Source organism: Corvus hawaiiensis, chromosome 5 (assembly GCF_020740725.1).
Source record: "Corvus hawaiiensis isolate bCorHaw1 chromosome 5, bCorHaw1.pri.cur, whole genome shotgun sequence".
Lineage (NCBI taxonomy): Eukaryota > Metazoa > Chordata > Aves > Passeriformes > Corvidae > Corvus > Corvus hawaiiensis.
In genome coordinates this window covers 18,101,632-18,119,453 of record NC_063217.1, presented here as the reverse complement: position 1 = coordinate 18,119,453, position 17,822 = coordinate 18,101,632, and the positions used below count along the sequence as shown (strand labels likewise).

At 36.1% G+C, this 17,822-nt stretch overlaps 1 protein-coding gene across 2 annotated transcripts in view; it reads left to right on the top strand.

The window, feature by feature from the left end:
• The window catches only part of ADGRA3 (adhesion G protein-coupled receptor A3), a 55,408-nt gene that overhangs the window by 32,320 nt on the left and 5,266 nt on the right, over positions 1 to 17,822 (top strand). For both annotated transcript variants that reach the window (XM_048303818.1, XM_048303819.1), the window contains exons 9-16: positions 2,685 to 2,886; positions 6,003 to 6,152; positions 8,610 to 8,771; positions 9,048 to 9,251; positions 10,336 to 10,549; positions 10,697 to 10,905; positions 15,675 to 15,799; positions 16,336 to 16,459. In XM_048303818.1, the coding sequence (XP_048159775.1) occupies positions 2,685 to 2,886; positions 6,003 to 6,152; positions 8,610 to 8,771; positions 9,048 to 9,251; positions 10,336 to 10,549; positions 10,697 to 10,905; positions 15,675 to 15,799; positions 16,336 to 16,459 (1,390 nt within the window). The remainder of the gene's footprint in view (positions 1 to 2,684; positions 2,887 to 6,002; positions 6,153 to 8,609; positions 8,772 to 9,047; positions 9,252 to 10,335; positions 10,550 to 10,696; positions 10,906 to 15,674; positions 15,800 to 16,335; positions 16,460 to 17,822) is intronic.

The following is a 17,822-nucleotide window of genomic DNA, read 5'->3' as shown; positions in this document are numbered from 1 at the left end:
GTTTTCTTTTTGGCTTCATTCTCTGAAGGCTTATTATAAATACATTAAAATTGGGACCACAGAAGTATTTCATCTTTGTACTTGTTTTTCCAGTCTGTGTTGAGTCAGAGTTTATTTCAATTTGTCCCTTGTGACATTTTAGAGACTTGGATAAGTGCACATGTATTGTATCCTGGTGTCCCTCCCTCCCTTCCCAGCAGATGCATAACTTGCTGTCTCCATGAGCAGAGTTGGCTAGTCACGATGCAATCTGATGTTTTGTTAGCTTGCTGAGGTGCATGTAACATTGCACTAAGATTACTACTGGAATTGTGGCAATTCACAACAATGCTGTAGTAATTTTTTATGAGGAAGATTTTTGTCCTTTCTTTTGCCGCCTTCTTTACAGTTAAAAAGATGGTAAGAAACTTATGTTACCATTGCAGAATCTATAACTGTTCTTTTAATTAATTTACATTCTCTAAAATACCTCAGTGTGATTCCAGGCATTTAAAATACATGCTAATTATTTAAAAATTTTTTTTCTTCTTTCTTTTAACTACTCCAAAGATACCAAATCTTGTGTAAGTTTTCCTTTCTGGTATTGGTTGATGGTGACACTTCTCTTAATTACTTGAAGTGGCTGCTGAGGCTCTGAGTGAGTGCATATTTGCTGGGCTCTGCTGGATAGCCAAATAATCTTCTGTCACTTCTAGTATTCAGATACTCTGGTGATGGTCATAATAACAAGTTTCCGTTTCTTAATGAAATTATGTCATTTCAATATAGAGAACTGATCTGTAATGCCAACACTGTTATAAAAGGTAGTTAAACTTAAGTCCTTGTTTCCTAGTTTAGTTTGTTGTATTTATCAGCTAGTCTTTTTCATTAGTTCTCTTACCAACTTAGAATTCTTCTGTGGGTGTTGCAATGACCTGTGCAATATAGGGATGCCACCAGCAACTATCTTTTTGTTGCTTCTTGCCCAAACTTAAGTAATGGTAAAAATGGCCTGAACTAAGTATCTTTCTACCATTATTGAATATGTTACAATTGGTCTGTTGGAACGGATGAAGAATAAATGGGAATTTAAGATAGAAAAAACTTCCAGTATACCCTGAAAATTAGTATCTTCTATCACTTAATATAATTGAGAAGTGTAGCCTTTTGCCTTGGTCCATTCCTGGAGTTAATTCTCTTCTCTCAGGAAGAACTGTGATAAATTCTATCATCTTCAGAAGAGGAGATACTTAACTGATGAATAAGGAGGGAAAATGGTGCTGACTTCTTCAGTTTCTCTGTGTTGGCAGTATTACTTAAATTTTTAGATTCCTGAAAATGGAACCTCCTTCAAAGTGTTTACTTCACCCTCCTGCAAACACAGATTTTTTTTTTTTTTTAAATATCAATATATTCTTAGCAGTTCTTAATTTAGATGATAGTAGTGAATAAATGGCTATTTACTAAAATGCAGTCCAGATATAAAAGCAAACTTTAAATCCCAGTGTAATCCACAAAAATTTTTTTTCAACCAGTTCCAATTTTTGGACACAACTGCTTTGTACAAGGCCCTTTGAAATAGTTAAAATTTTGAAAAACTATGTTAGCTGTTAAGACTGTTAAAAGAGCTTGACATAGTGATGTTACAGAAAGCCTGGAATGATCCAATGAAGCTCACTTGCTCTCAGTTGTAGATAAACCATATATGTTGGATTGTTAAATTTGAGATACCTAGCATTCTGCAATTTAGGTCTGTATGCTTTTTACTTTTAAAATTTAAGAATTCGTGCTCTGAATGATAAAATAGTGCTTATGCATATGACAGGGTAGAGGGACAGAAGCAAGGACAGGCAGACTGGCTGCCATTCCTTGTCCTTGTCCCTTCTGTCTGCTCAGCATTGCATCTTAATTCAGGCATGGTTTCCTTCTATTCTTTTTTTTTTTCTTGAATCAGTTCTGCTCTAATGAAGGGTCAGTGCATTAAAGATGTATTGCAATTTATTTACTGTATTTTTTTTAATCTGTGTTTGTTTTACAGATAAAATACACAGTAAAATTAGCAGAGAAACTGGAGAGAACATTAGTTTTCCAAAGAAGGGCATAGTTTCACATACCTTGAGTGAAAGGAATTGTTTTCTCCTTTCTTGACACTATGAATGATGTTTTTCCCATTAATTTCTATTTGGTATTTTGTTTGCAAAACTGGTCAGAGTGGTTGTAGTACTGCCTCTACTGTTCCTTGAATACTGCAAATGTAGTCTTCTGTTCATATCTGCATTTTGGTACGAATATGAATGCAATTGTTTGGAAGTTACATTGATACATGTGTAGAGGACAAGTAGAAAGTGAGTATCAACTAGCTTTTATAGTGTTAACAGGGAATTTTTCATGAAGTAGGCAAGGTTTTTTATCAAAAATTGTAAACTATTTTTAGTTATTTTATAAGCACCTTCTTCTCTCCACCTGAAACCTCATGAAAGAATTTTAAAAAAAGCATGCTAGCATTAGAACTCATTTTGTTAATAGACACAAATATGAACAGCTTGAAAATACTGAAGATGAGCCAAGGTGGCCCTTTAAATAGTTTAGAGATGCTTAGTTTTGAGTGTCTCTTTATTTCATGTTGTAGTGCTTAATCCTTTTATTTACTTGTCATGTAAATTTGTCTAAATATGAGGGGTTTTTTTTTCCTTTTGACTCCCCAGGTGGCCCAGAACATTGGCAGGCATCACTGCATACCTGCTGTGTACACGTTACTCTGCTGGCAGTGGGATATATCCTGGCAACTCACAAGATGAGAGAAGAGCCTGGCGCAGATGCGACAGGGGAGGGTACTGGGCAGACGAGGACTACTCCAGGTGCCAGTATGCAAATGATGTGACTCGAGTTCTTTATATGTTCAATCAGGTAATTTGTGCATTTCTGTAAAATCAAATTATGAAAATCTAATTAATGAAAATTTAAACTCAGAAGACCCTTCATCTTTTTTAAGCTGGAAATATTGGTAGTCTAGATAGGTTATGATGGACACATGCCTCTGAGTACAATACTGGAACTTGCAGGTTTAGGTTAAAAGCTTGGTTTAGTATCTGTTTTGAGTGCCCCTAGGTTGAAAGTGCAAGGAAAATTTTATTCCTTGTACTTGTCTAAAGGATAAGAGAGTGGCTTGTCATGATTATTTTTGTCAACTGGATGCCCTGCCCTGCCCACATTCTATAAAGAAACAAGGCAGGCTTATTCTGTAATGGAGAGCAGCTCTTTTCATTATAATAATAGAGAGTAGTCAAACTCTGCTTTGCCTTTGTTGCTGTAAACCTTTGATAGATTCAGCGTAACTGATAAAACTTAACTAGTGAAAGTAGTGAGTATTAACTAGGCTTCTTTATTTGGTAACACTTAACCAGGATCCAAGAGAGTATTCTAGAATTTAAATTGTAGCTATGAAACAAAATTTTTCAGCTCCAAGTTTCTGTTGAGGTTCATCTAGGTAACGCACACTTCCACTAACACTGTTCTGCAGTGGTGTACCCAACCTTGTCTGTATAGGTGCTGTGTTGTAAGTTACTCCATAAAGCTTTGAACTTCTGGTTTAAGCTTGTTTTCCAACACATGCGGTCAGATCACTAGTATAGATGCAACAGGTCAAACTATGGAAATACGAGATTGTTTGTTTGCTTGTTTTTGGTGTGGTGTTTTGGAGTTTGGTTTGGTGGTTGGTTTTTTGTTTGTTTTTTAATAATAAGGCTTGGTCACTGGAGTTGATGATGCTGGTAGCGCCACTTACATTTAGCATGAGACTGTGATGCTTGTCTGAGCCTAGGGTAGGATTTCTCCATTTGTGTGGGTTTGGAGTGTTTTGGTTCATCTCATATGCTTTTAGGGAAAACTTCACACTACTGATCTGAAGTGCCTCAGCCCCCAAGTGGGACAGTCGGATCTGGACTGGTGTTTTCCCCTTGGGATGTCTTAGATTTATACACACAGTGAAATCTTGATGTCCAGTTGCTTGGGCTAACTCCAGTTTGAGGCAAAAGACTTGTACTACATATTGTGTAGATGCGTTGTTGATGACTTGCTCCCTCTGTGTTCAGGTACTGCCTAATGCAGACATAGCTTTTTGTTCCCTGCTCTGGTTCCCTGAGGACCCCTCAGCACTGGTCTAACAAAGAAAAGGAAACAAAGGGAGTGGCTGTTTTGGCCCAAGATAAACTTAGAGGCTGACATAACTTCTGCTTTACTGCTTTATATTCCTAGCACTAGAAGTGCATGCCATGGCTTGATCCCATGAAACACATTTGAGGGCTCAAATGAAGATTGTTCTGTCTTAATGACTGGTTAACAGGTGAGAGATGATGCTGGGGATCACTCTGTCCTTTTCTGAGACACAGAAAGGTAGAGTGTTAGCTTAAATAGAGCTTTGATGCTGCTGGTTTGCTTTTTTCTCACCTGGGTATTCACATTTTCCTGCAAGGCCTGTGACAACTCAATGCCATTCCTGCCAATGTCCTGTAGCCCACCTGCTCGAGAGCCTAGATAACTTAAGCTTGTTATTACTGCTTTTGGTTAGCCAACATTTTTCAGGTTGTGGAAAAATGTTGCCAACTTTGTGTTAGGAAGTTAAAAATATAAGTATCAGACTGGTATCTTCAGAAAAGCAAAACAAAAATTTTAATGTGTGAAGTAGACAAGTTCCTATGATCTACTTAAAAATGCATGTACTCAGGTATTCTGTGCTGAAATAAAGGTTTAATTTTTTTTAAAGGGAGGGTTTGGGAGTTGTTTTTACATATGAAAGTTGCCTTCTTTTTATGTATAGTAGGTCTGGAATTTTTAGCAGTATTCTGCACAGAAATATTTTGTCCCTGAGACTAATGTTAAATGTAATCATATTACAAGCGTGTTTATAGCCTCTGAACAAAGGTAGTTGAGCTGTTTTGAACATCAGAGCTTCGCCAAACATTTTAAATCAAGTAAAGGTTCACATGTAAAATAAAATAAAACCTTTTTAGTATTCTACAAGAACATTCATATTCCACTGTTCTTGTTTGTGTATTGAACAGGTACAGTTTTAGGTGAAAAGAAATTAGTGATAAAAAGTTCAAAGAAATTTTACAGAGTATCTGAATTTGAAATTTGACTTTGTTCAGTGTGTGTTATGATTTTGGAACTTTGTTTGCACTTTTAATGCATGACTCTTAGCATATTAACAAAAAATTAACTTCTGCTGGTCACATTGAAATTTATGTACAAGTGCTAAGACTGGCAAGGACAAATATATAGTTGTGCTTATGTAGCACTTTTCAAATTCAGTAGGGCAGACTAGATATCTCCACACCAAAAACCAGAGAGAGAGAACCTCTCTAGTTTGGATTATCATGGATAAACAGCATGAGCTGATAACATTTGCACAGCTTTCCACTGTACTATGTAAAATTTCCCATTTTTGGTCCCTGCTAGCTCAGGCATGTTGATGTTGTATATTATTTAGTGAAGAATTTTCCAGCATGGGGTTTGTTTACAGAGTGAAATCATGACCTTTGCCATAGAGAGATCTGTCTTGTTTTTTTGTGCGTGTATGCCATTCCAAATGCTTCCTATAATTACAGAATTGAGAGTGAATGCTATGGTAGTGGTGTGTTTGGATTGGTTTTGGCTTCTCTTGCTATAAAATGCTATATTTAAAGAGCTTTGTGTTGTCATGCATTGGCTTTGGTGAAAATGAAAATAAGCAGTTGACAGTACTGTTTTGGGGGGGGTTTTCTCCTTTTTTTTTTGGTACAATACCTCTCTCTCTCCTAGGAAAACAGCACAAAACCCAGTTGCTGGCTGCCAGTACAAATGATAGTTCTCTGGCTTGTAGGATATGTTTTTGCTTACAGATAAGGTGGTGATTCTTAGCTACTCAAAACACTGTGACCCTGTGGGAATTGCTCTCCTCTTTGGATGAATGCTTATTTATTGATTAATGAAGTGTTTTCTCTATCTTGTACTTTTTCAAATGCTCATGTTTGTTCTCTGTGTAGATGCCGCTCAACCTTACTAATGCAGTGGCAACAGCAAGACAGCTCTTGGCTTACACCGTTGAAGCAGCAAATTTTTCTGATAAAATGGATGTTATTTTTGTGGCTGAAATGATAGAGAAATTTGGAAGATTTGCTGAAAAATATAAAGAGGTAACTGGATAATTTGCCATCACTTTAAAGATAATCAAAGTGTTTGTCCTTAAGTATTCTGAGCAGTGAAATCTTCCCAACGTTAGATGCAGGCACTGAGTTAGTGGATTGTCAGATTCTATTCCATGTTTTTGTTTGTTTAGTAGGTCCCTGAAGTTGCTGACCCATGGTCACAGACTTTGCATTCGCGCTGAGATGATCCAGCATTCACTGGACCTGTAATGTGAGTAACACCTCTGGTCAGCACTGGAGCAGGGAGATAGGTACAGTAAGTCTGTTTTTATTTAATATAGAGTGGGTCACACAGGTTTTCATTGGTATGTTCTTATCTAAAAACACAAATAATGAAAGCCTCAGAGATCCTCTCAATAATGAATAAAACAAGACTTATCTTCTCCCCTTCCACCATGATAGGCTGTCTTTATTCAATATTGAGCCATATCTCTAAGGTTTTCAGTACTCCTCTGTTGTGCAGGATATAACATAAGGCATTAAAACAAAATCTTAGAGAACGCTCATTGTTGGGGAGAAAAATGCAAGTAGTTGAATAGTCCCACCAGTGGGTAGAAACTCTCTGTTTCACTGCTGAACAGAGGTTATATTGATCTCACTGTACAGTGCATGTTGGGAAGTTGGAGACCACAATGCCTTGAGTTTAAACACGTGAAAAAAAAAAAAAAAAAAAAGCCAAATTTTCCCCATCCACCCCCCAGCAAACCATAAATGCTGGTTCTACATCCTTTTCAGAACTCCTTGGAGGATTTTCGTCTTAGACAATGGGTTTTTTTTTCTCAGTGGGTTTGATTTGAAGCCAGCCTGTGATTTGCTGGTATATTTGAGGAACACGAGTACAATTTCATGTAAAAATTTTAGTAGCTATTAATAAGGCTGATTTCTTATCAAGTTACGACTCTAACTTGTTCTTGACACTGGTTTTCATATTCATTCACTCCCGCCATCTTCCAAGTCATTCCTTAGTTTGTGCTGAAGTGGCTATTCTGAAAGATTAGTACAATAAATAATAAACAGGTTCATTTAATAGCTCTTTCAAATCAGAAGAAACAAGACAAATGTTCAGAAAGTTCTTAGCAGATTGTCTTGAGTTAGAATACAGCTGGAAAAACTTGTTCATACCTTGATAAGCAGGAGAAAGAATAATGTGTAGTATATTTTAAAAGTATGAAGCAATTTGAATTCTGTGAGTTGAGGATATTAACACTGCTGGTTTATTCTAAAATCACCATTTGTTGATGTGTAAAACTTGTTACCATTTCTTGAGCAGTAATAAGTCATGAGAAACACCTTCAATTAATTTAACTTTGTTGTTGAAGATTTAGTGAAAGGACTACAGCCTGCAAGTGCTGCTTAAGGTTCTGTGTTAGTTGTTAAGAATTTTTACTGTTTGTAACTTCTGTTCCTAAGAGAGTCAGTTCTCAAAATAATAAATATTTTTATACTCCAATTCTTGCCTTTAAATATAAAGATTTAAAAAAAGAAGAGCAAATTATAGTGTTCTCTCCTTACTAGTAATATTCTGAAAAAAATTTGGGAAGCCTGGATGGATAGTAAAGGACATATCTTCCTCACACTACCCTGTCTCTCTTCAAGAAGAAAATTCCAGCCCCTAAATTTAGGCACTGTGAATTGCATTGCAGTCAATTCAACTAAAAATTATACTCACCTTTTCTTTTGGTCCAGTATTTGTCACTACTCCTTAAATGTTGTGAAAATCTGGTGTGGGTCAATGTTGTCAATGTAGGTACTCATTAATTTTGGTACAGTGGCCTAAATAAATAAGTTCCCTTTATAGTTTGTTTTTATTCAGAAGGCAGGGTGAGGACTATGAACTTAAAACAATGTAATTGGTGGTTTGAAAGCAGCACTGGTACCTGTGGGTATTTGCTGTGTCTCTCATGTAAACCTGTGACCTAAAACAGGTCATGCAAATTTGAAGGCAAGCAAGAAAGCAATAAAAAAAGTTTGACTTGCCAAAAGGAAGCAAAACAGAAGGGTTGTATGCTAATTTTTGCCTGTTTTACTATTTTCTTGTCTTCTATCATACATGCAAACTGTATTACTGTTGAGTTACAGTTTTAGTTTTCAAGTTGATTGTAAATAGTCCTCTTAACCAATTAGTACAGTAGAAAGTGGAGTATTGCACCCCTTCCTTTTAATAAAATATTTATCATGGATTTTTTCCAAAGTACAATATAAACAGACATATTATATTGGCATAACATTTTTCTTCAATGGGGTAAATGTCTGAGTTGAAGTATTCTGGTATCTCAACATGATGAGGTGATTGAAATAGGAGCAACCAATTTCCTTGTGCTTTTTGTGCTGCCAAGTCACTTTGTATTTTCTGATAATGACCCACCTTTGGGTCATTAGGTATGAATTCATTAGGTATGAATGGTTTCATACCTATAAAAGAGTCTTACTTCTCTTCCATGTTAGCTTGGTGACGTCATGGTGGACATAGCAAGTAATATTATGTTGGCTGATGAACGTGTTCTGTGGATGGCACAAAGGGAAGCCAAGGCTTGCACCAGAATCGTACAGTGTCTACAGAAAATTGCTATGTATCGGCTTGCAAATGGAGCTCAAGTTTATTCTACTGTAAGTATGAATTTATTTATTTATTTAGAAGAGGTTTTGCTCACTCTTGAGTTTGAATAGCTTTTTATTTTTCTTAATAGATGCTGGCATTGTCTGAAATGCCTACTATTTCTGTAGGGAGAAGAGCAATACTCTCAAAAGATTTATACCTGCCAGACAAACTGAAACAGTTTTCTGGATTTGTTTTTCTGTGAAGGCACAGAATCCCTTTAAGATTATTTATTATCCTGTCTGTGGTGTGTAAAATCATTTCATGTTTGATTTTTGTCATCACAGTATTCTCCAAATATCGCTCTTGAGGCCTATGTAATAAAGGCTGCTGGTTTCACTGGGATGACTTGCACCGTATTTCAGAAAGTGGCTACATCAGACCGTACAGGACTCGGTGATTATGGGAGAAGAGATCCAGATGGAAACCTAGATAAACAATTAAGCTTTAAGTGCAATGTTTCAAATACACTGTCAAGTCTGGCTTTAAAGGTGATACGCTCTTTGTTTCCCTACTGACTTTGTAATAATATGTATTAATAATTTGGCAAGCAAGTTTATTGTTATTAATTTCTAAGGTTAAATTAGTGGGTTTGTGTAATCCTAAAAATGACTGTGAGAAGAATGAAAGGGATAAAGGATAATAAAGCTTAATTATAAAATAGTTGTTTTAATGGACACAACTTTTAATAAGTAGATGTGGTTTTCTTCATTGTAACTTCTTAAGTTGAAAGATCCTTTCAGACCTTTTCATAAGTATTGAAATTGAGACACTTCCTAGTTTGTAATAGTATGTCTTTATTTTTCTGATATTAAAATCAGATATTATCAGTCTCCTTAAAAATGTGAAATATTCTGCTCAGAGTAATCCTGTAATTAAACATGAAATAGAAGATTGACCTGAGCGGTTAATTTCGTGTGTGCATGTGCATACACAAACACGCACTCATATATTACATCTGTATGTGGGTGTGTATAAAATGGAAACACTTCCTCGTGTTCTATAAAAGTATGTTTTCAGTTATATTCCCCAACTTACCTGTTTGTTTTTAGCACTTAATTTGCTTGAATGTCACTGCAGGATGTATATTACAATTTATACTTATGTAATTCTATGAAACTATATGCATGCTTCTCACTCAAGTGTTATTTATATACAAGTAAAACCACCCTGCTTGTACGCAGCATTTTGTTTTGAATGGTACCAATGCACAATTGCAGCATTTCTCTTTGTCTGCTTGTGTTGGTTGCTGCTTCTAGTTCTAATAGTCTAATCTGGAAAAACTCTTGTAATCCTTTACTGATACCAGCTTTAACTTTGCTCTCTGTAACAAGTAAGGTAACTTCAGAATCTTTTACTTTTTTTTTTCCTTTTAAAAAATGTTTTAAGACTTTAATAACCTGATTAAACTATTTTATCCTGGATTACTCGGAAATACTGTCAAATAGGTTGGTCATTATATATAGTCTGCTAAATGTATTCATCTCTGACACTGTATATATAGAGGAGTTGGTAATTTAATCTCTGTAAAGAATACAATTTTCTCTTTAGAACTTTAAATCTGTTTGTTTCTAGAACACAATTGTAGAGGCTTCTATCCAGTTGCCAGCTTCCCTTTTCATGCAAAAACAAAAAAGAGAAATCAGACCAGCAGATGAATCTGTCTACAAGCTTCAGCTTATTGCATTTCGCAATGGAAAGCTTTTCCCAGCAACAGGAAATTCAACAAATCTGGCTGACAATGGGAAACGTCGTACAGTTGTAACTCCAGTTATTCTTACGAAGATAGGTTTGTTTTTATTATTACTTTTTAATGATCTTTAGTAAACATTTTTGACTCCCTTGTTTTGATTAGTGTGTATCCAGTAGAAGGTTTTAGCATCCAATGTGTTACATGATGAGAAATTTATGTGCAAATACATTTCCTTTGCAACAGATGGCTTAAACATAGCCAGTCACCACGTTCCTATCAATGTGACACTGCGGCGGATTGCACATGGAGCAGATGCTGTTGCAGCTCAGTGGGACTTCGATCTCCTGAACGGACAAGGGGGATGGAAATCTGATGGTTGTCGCATCCTTCTGTCTGATGAAAATATTACGACCATTCAGTGCTACTCCCTCAGCAACTATGCTGTTTTAATGGTATGACACTGAAAAATTAACTTTCTTTCTGAAACTTAAACATGTTTCAAGATACAATTCCGTTTGGTTTTTCTCTTGTGTTAAGGAAAACAAGCATTCCCACGTTCCATTTCACATAAAACTAGACATAATAAATACATCTTTAGTTTTTGCTTTTGTTGATGTAAATGTTGAAATAAGATGATGTTTAAGTGGAAATCTATCAAAGTGTAATTAATTGGATAATAACTAATAATCAACTGGATATAATAGAAACAAAAGAATTTTCATATGCAAAGTAGTATATTATAGGCAGACATTTTAATGAGTTACCTAATCAAATTGGCTTTTATGAAGTTTAGTCTAATAATGACAGGTGTTCTTCAACTGTTGCCGCTCTTTATTTTAAACTATTTTCTCTATGTTAGATTAGATTTGTTGACTTTGTCAGTTGACCAAGAGTGTTTTCCCAGGTATTTTTTTCTTAACCAAAGACAGCTATTTCATTCTAAATTAATTGTTCATTCACTAGTATGTATGTCTGTTACCAGAAGACATCACTGGAAATGGAAAAAAAACCAAAACACTTAGTAACTATGAAAAACATTTTTGAAATACTGCTGAAAATACATCTAAAATCTAGTCTAAGCATATTGGCATCAATAAAATGGTTAACCAGTTTTGAAATACGGTGATAGAAGAGACACTTCCTTTTAGTGCTCCTCAGCTGTGAAGCTGAATTTCCTCTTTTTCTGTTCTCAGAACTCTTAATTTCAGAATTTCGCCTGGGAAGCTTCCCTTTTTATAGATGGTGACTGCTACCCTGCTCATCAGAAATCACCACAGATGCTAAATGATAAAATCTGATGCATAATTAGGGTGGGCTGGTAGGAGGCTGAGCAAAATATTACAAGGTTTAGGAAATACTGTTAAGTGTAAATTTGGTATGGGTTTTGTGGTAGTTAATTTGTTCTATGTGGAATTAAATATGTTTTTATATAATCATACATGGAAGAAAGAGGGCTCCTTTATGATGATCAGTGGATTAGAAGTTGATAGGGAGTTTAGAAACTCAGATTTTCAAAAATCTTCCTCTGAAGAGAATTAAATGGTAATTTCCAAGCTAAACATAAATAAAATTGATTTACATGACAAGCTTTTTAAAAGTGCTCAAAGAAAGCAACTTTTCACTTTACTTTTGAGGGTACTGTTTAAAATTACTTTAAACTTTTACAATCATATAGTTCCTTTCTTGGATATTTTTAAAATATATAATCCTTTCCTAAAATTTAACAGCATTTTCTAAAATAGAATTAAACTTCATTTGTATGTGTACTATGCATATAAAGAGAGATTATGCTTTAAATTGGTCACATTTCTGCCGCTTGAGGAGGAAAAATGAAAAGCATGTTCAATCTGCTTCCATAAAGACTATTTCTGAATTAATACATGGTAAGATTGTATGACTATCTTCTTGTGAATTATAAAGAGAACTGTTGACAATCAAAAATCAAGAAAGTTGGAGAAAGGTGCAGTTTTCTTCCTTTTCTATCAGTAGCTCTCATTGTATACTTGCTCAAAACTGATATTCCTTAAGTGTTTAGCTACTTTCTAAAATGTTAGGCTGTAGAGACTGGAGAGGAGGGGGTAGATGGACTGGCACAGAATAACACTCATCTGACAGATGTTCTTTGCACACAGATAATACACTGCAGAAACTCTGGATGTGTAAGTGGCTGCTAAAAAAGGTTTTTGTAATGTCTGTCCAGATAGTAACCAAAAAAGCCATAATAATCTATTTCACTTCTAGACTCCCATCATGTTGTGAAAGTCTGGGTTCTGGTCTTGGGCTCAGAGGAAGTTCTTTTGGGTTCAGTTTTAGAAGTTTGCTCTTTAATCCAGCAGTTGTCATTAACATCAAATACATGAAATGGCAGTGGCAGGGGGGACCTGAACATGGTGGCTCATCGTCCTGGCTGGATGGTGAATGACTTAACCAGAGCTATTTCCCTCTGTTTTAATCTACTTTACTTTAGTTCGTATATGTGTAGAAGAAAGCAATTTGTAGTGTACTGACCCTCTTCATACATTTCAGAACATAATGTAAAGTCCTCTGATAAGGAAACACATCACTAAGTGCCTGCTTTTCTGATCTAGCGATAGGCAGTTGCAGTTGTAAAACTTTGTATTTATTTGGAAATTATCTTCACCACTGTTCTTAATAATAGAAGAGATAAGGAGGAGGCTCAGCTGAAAACTCATTATTACAGGCTGAAGAGAGGAAAAAAACCCAGCAAAAGTGGTTGAGAAGAAGCAAGAGTTCTGCTAATTGGCTATAACCCCCCTCTCCAGTATTCTTAATGCCATCACTTCTGTTATTGTACTGTCATTCTTTTTTACTTAATAATTATTTAGGATCAGTTTAGCTCAGAAGTAACATTATTAGCTCCTGTCACTCCTTCTACTAGGTCTGATGAAAAATGTCATTGCAACACATAAGAATTCCATTGACTTATTCCATTGGTTATTGGGTCAAGGCCTTGGCTATCTAGGCAAGGCATATTGAGTTTTCTCAGATACTTTAGAAGATTATTGTAAATCTTGCGATTTTGTAGCTCTCATTCTTGAAATTCACACCAATACATACATGACATCGTGTAACATGACACCAGTCTGGAAGCAGCAACCAGAATTGTCCTACAGTTTCTGTTGCCTGGTACTCATGGGCCAGGTGTGACAAAACATTTGCTTGTGCTTGTAACAGCAGTGAGTTCCCAGGGATCCCCAGCTGCATAACAACCAGGCCATGGGTAGTGTTGAAATCAGATGACACTGGCTGCCTGAGGCATAATATCTTATGATCCTTTTCGAGGTGCCAAAGAAAACCAGATAGATAAGAATCAAACTGACAACCTGATTAAATTAGTTTGAAATGAGGTTGTTGAGTTAGTTAGGAATAATGAATTTATATTCTGATGAAAGAACAATTGAAGGTATGGTGAAGAAACTGTTGACTCTTAATTTAATTGTAAGCCTTAATTCAAAAACTCTTGCTGTCCATGAAATCAGATTACCCATCTTAAGCTTGAAAATATCATGGATTTTTCTCAAAACAGACTCAGACTTCCTCCTAATCTTTTATTGTTCTTTCCGAATGGCAAGTTTTCTCTCCTTTTCCTCAGGACGCTTTTGAACTTTGCCAACTCCAGAGATTTTAGAGTGACTCAGAATTATAGGGGAGAGACTTTTCTGTATCGTGTCCAGTCCAAAAAACTATTTTTAATAGACTTTCTTCACTAACCATAGTTAAGTAAATTTACTGTATTTTGTGCTGGAAGGAACTACAGTTTCTTTTGAGTTGTCATGTCATGTTTGTGTCCCTTCCCCACTCCTGGAACTCTAGTAAATTGTAACTGCTTCCAAACAGAATTATTTCTTCTTTTGAGTAAATGAAAATGTTGTTCCAGGGTGGATTCAGAAAATTTAATTGACTCTATAGAGCTGTTGAATTCTCTTAGAATTATCAACGATCTATTCTGGTCAAACAGTAATCATAGAATAACAATCTGGTAGGAACATCTGGTGCCATTTGGTCCAGTTAACCTGCTCAAAGTTTGACTGCCTTCAAAGTCAAGTCTTACTGTTCCAGGTCATATTCAGTCAAGCTTTGAGTATGTCCAGGGACACAGACTCCCTGGGCAGTATGTGACCACTTCAGAATTTTTCTCCTGTATCTAATCAGAATTTTCTGTGTTGCTGATATTGTCAGTTTCCTTTCATCAGTGGATGGTTCAGGTCCAAGAAGAGTTTTAAAGAGCTTGACTTGGTCTTCTTTATACCATCCTAGTAGGTAGCTCAATATAATAATGAGATTTCTCCCCTCTTCCTTTTCTTCTTAAATATAAAAGACATCTTCAGCCTCAGACACTGTATGCTTCAGCCTGCTAATCATCCTGGTGATCTGTTAGACTTGCTCCATCCAGTATGTCAGTGTCTTTCTTGTGCTGGGGAGCCTCAGATTGAGAGTTCTGCAGGATGGTCTCTCAGTGCTCAGGAGAAGGGAAGGATCATCACTCACCCATTTGCTGTGCCAGTGCTCACACAGCAAAGTGTGGCCTTGGGCTACAGGTGACGCTGCTGACTTGTGGTCAGCTTTTGTCTGCCACTAACTATGGCTGTTTTCTAATCAGTCCAATGCCCAGCCTCTACTTTTATGTGCATGGGGTTATTCCATCCCAGATGCAGATCTTTTAATATTTTCCTTTCCTAAATTTCATGATGTTTTATCAACCCATTTTGCTGTCTAACCAACATCCCTCTGATTATCCTCCAGTCTGTTGCTTGGTCCCCCCAGTCTGTAACATCTTTTACAGACTTGCTGAGGGCACTTTCTGTAATGTTCTTTGGGTTGTTAAAGAAGATAATTACAACTGAAACACACAGTTATTCCACATCTGTACATACAGATATTTTAAGATGAAGAAAATGGTGTGTTTCTATAAGCTGCTGACCTCTCTGTATCTTCCAGAATATATGAAGTCGAACTGTTCTATAAGAATTGTGACTGCATTTATAAAGGTCAGCCAGAATAGCAGATAATTGCAGAAGAATTCTATATATAAATAATAATAAATAAATAAATAATTGGAGAGTTGTTTTGGGATGGGTGGGAAGGGAGGGAAGGCATTTCATCTAGAAAGTGTCTGTTACTTCTTGTGTTCCCTTTGTCATTCCCCCACCCTCAAAAAATAGATACCGTGGACTAATGTTATTTTTGGTTTTGTTGTTAGGACTTGACTGGAGCTGAATTATATACACAGCCAGCTGATCTTCTGCACCCAGTAATTTATGCCACTGCCATGGTTTTGCTGATGTGCCTGTTGATGATCATGGTCAGTTACATATACCATCACAGGTAGGAATCAGAATTATTAGACTAAGAAAATTAGTTTCATCATGTTTAGGACTATCTTTTCTATTTTATTAGAGAATGATATAGTAATATGCTTTCAGTGTTTTTTCCCTATAAAATTTGTTGATGCAAACTAACAGTTACAGAAGTAGCTGTTTCATCTCTCTTGAGCTGAATTTAGCTCTCGTAACCGTGTCTCTCCTTTAATTCTTCATTTTGCTTCATGATGAAAGAAGAGGCCATTCAAGAATAATAGTAGAATTTAACAAACTGTTCAGCCTTTTACATTTCTGTTGATGTGAAAACTTGAATCCTAAAATTCTTAAATCAGGCCCCAAATAGATGTATAAAGCTGGCAGTGGGAGGGTGTTTTAATTTCTTGGGATAAAGTCCAGAGACTGTATTTGTTTAGAAAGCATGTGGTAGTCAAACAATCATTAACAGAAATTATATGTTGTTTATCATAAGAATATCTTTCTAGTTTCTGAAAACAGTAATGTAGCTGTGTTTTATATTGTCTAATCTGTTTCTTTTAACAGTGTGATCAGGATCAGTGTTAAAAGCTGGCATATGTTAGTTAACTTGAGCTTTCATATTTTCCTGACATGTGTGGTGTTTATTGGAGGCATAACTCAGACCAGGAATGCCAGCATTTGCCAAGCAGTAAGTAAAAATTAGTTGCTGGTTTCTTACTCCTATATATGACTATGGCCCCCTTGCCACCTACAGAACTGTAATGCTGTAAAGGCATTCATCAAAATGTAAAATTTAGACAAAAAAAATTAATGTTTTGCTTTTAGGTCATCTAGTCCAACACCCCTGCAATAAAGAGAGACATCTTCAATTAGATCAGATTGCTCAGAGCCCCATCCAACCTGACCTGCAATATTTCCAGAGATGGGGCATGTACTACCTCTCTGGGCAACCTGTGCCTGTGTTTTGCCGCCCTCATTATGAAAAACCAACTTTCTTACATCTAATATAAATCAACAGTTTTTCACTTTCAAGTCACCTCCTATCACTACATGCCCTTGTAAAATGTGGAAGAGATTTTTTTTTCCCCCAAAATGCTATCACAAAAACTAAGTTTTATTGGTTATTTCTGTTTTTGAGACTTACTGACTATGAAATTATTTTATAGGCCTGTATGTGGCCTTTACAGACCATGTGAAATCTGATTTTCACAGGTATTGAAATACCTATTTCTCTTTGCTCAGTGTAACCGAAGGGGAGAGAAGTGCTTCAAGCCCCCATGCTTTCTCTAAACACATGTCCTTAGCTTTATTGAGACTCCGTCTTTTTAATGATTTACCCTTCTAAGATTTGGCCATCTCCAATTTAGTTGCAGTGTTTCAGTATAACAAGAGTTGCTGCTTTCAAAAATGTCAGTGAAACTTTAAAAAAAATTTTTTTTTAATCCAGCAATTAAAAAAAATTTCAAATCCCTCGCCGTAACATTCCATAGTGCTTTTTGTTTGAATTTACAAGAGTTATTAGGTTGATGGTTCAAAGTGATGCAATAAAATATATCCCTGATGTTTCTCCTATGTGTGTGTACACATACACACACACCTTTGTTCTTACCTTCCTGGAGAAAGAAATTCTCCAGAAGAAACCTTGTGATACAGATGGGCTGTTTGGGAGTTGTGTGTTTTTACGGGTGACTGAAACTGGCAAAAACCCACTTGTAGTCAGCTTAATAGGAACTAAAGTGTTACCCCTTCTACGTGCATGTGCTGTCATGGCAGTGTTGGCCTGTGAATAAGGCAGTACCGGACAAGGAGATTCCCCTGTTGAGCAGAGTTTGCATTAATGTTTGGGCTGGTTAAACAGCTAATACACTTTCTTTATCTTTGCATTATGTTAAAATCTCTGATGAATGTTGGCTGGCTATGTTTTGCCATCTGCTCCATAGTTGTCACAGTATCGTGAGTTTGCTGTTCCCTTACTTGTTTCAATTTGAATAATATCTGTAACACAGGACATTTTTAATTAAGTCTTTTGTAAAATACAGTTTCCTAAAGCG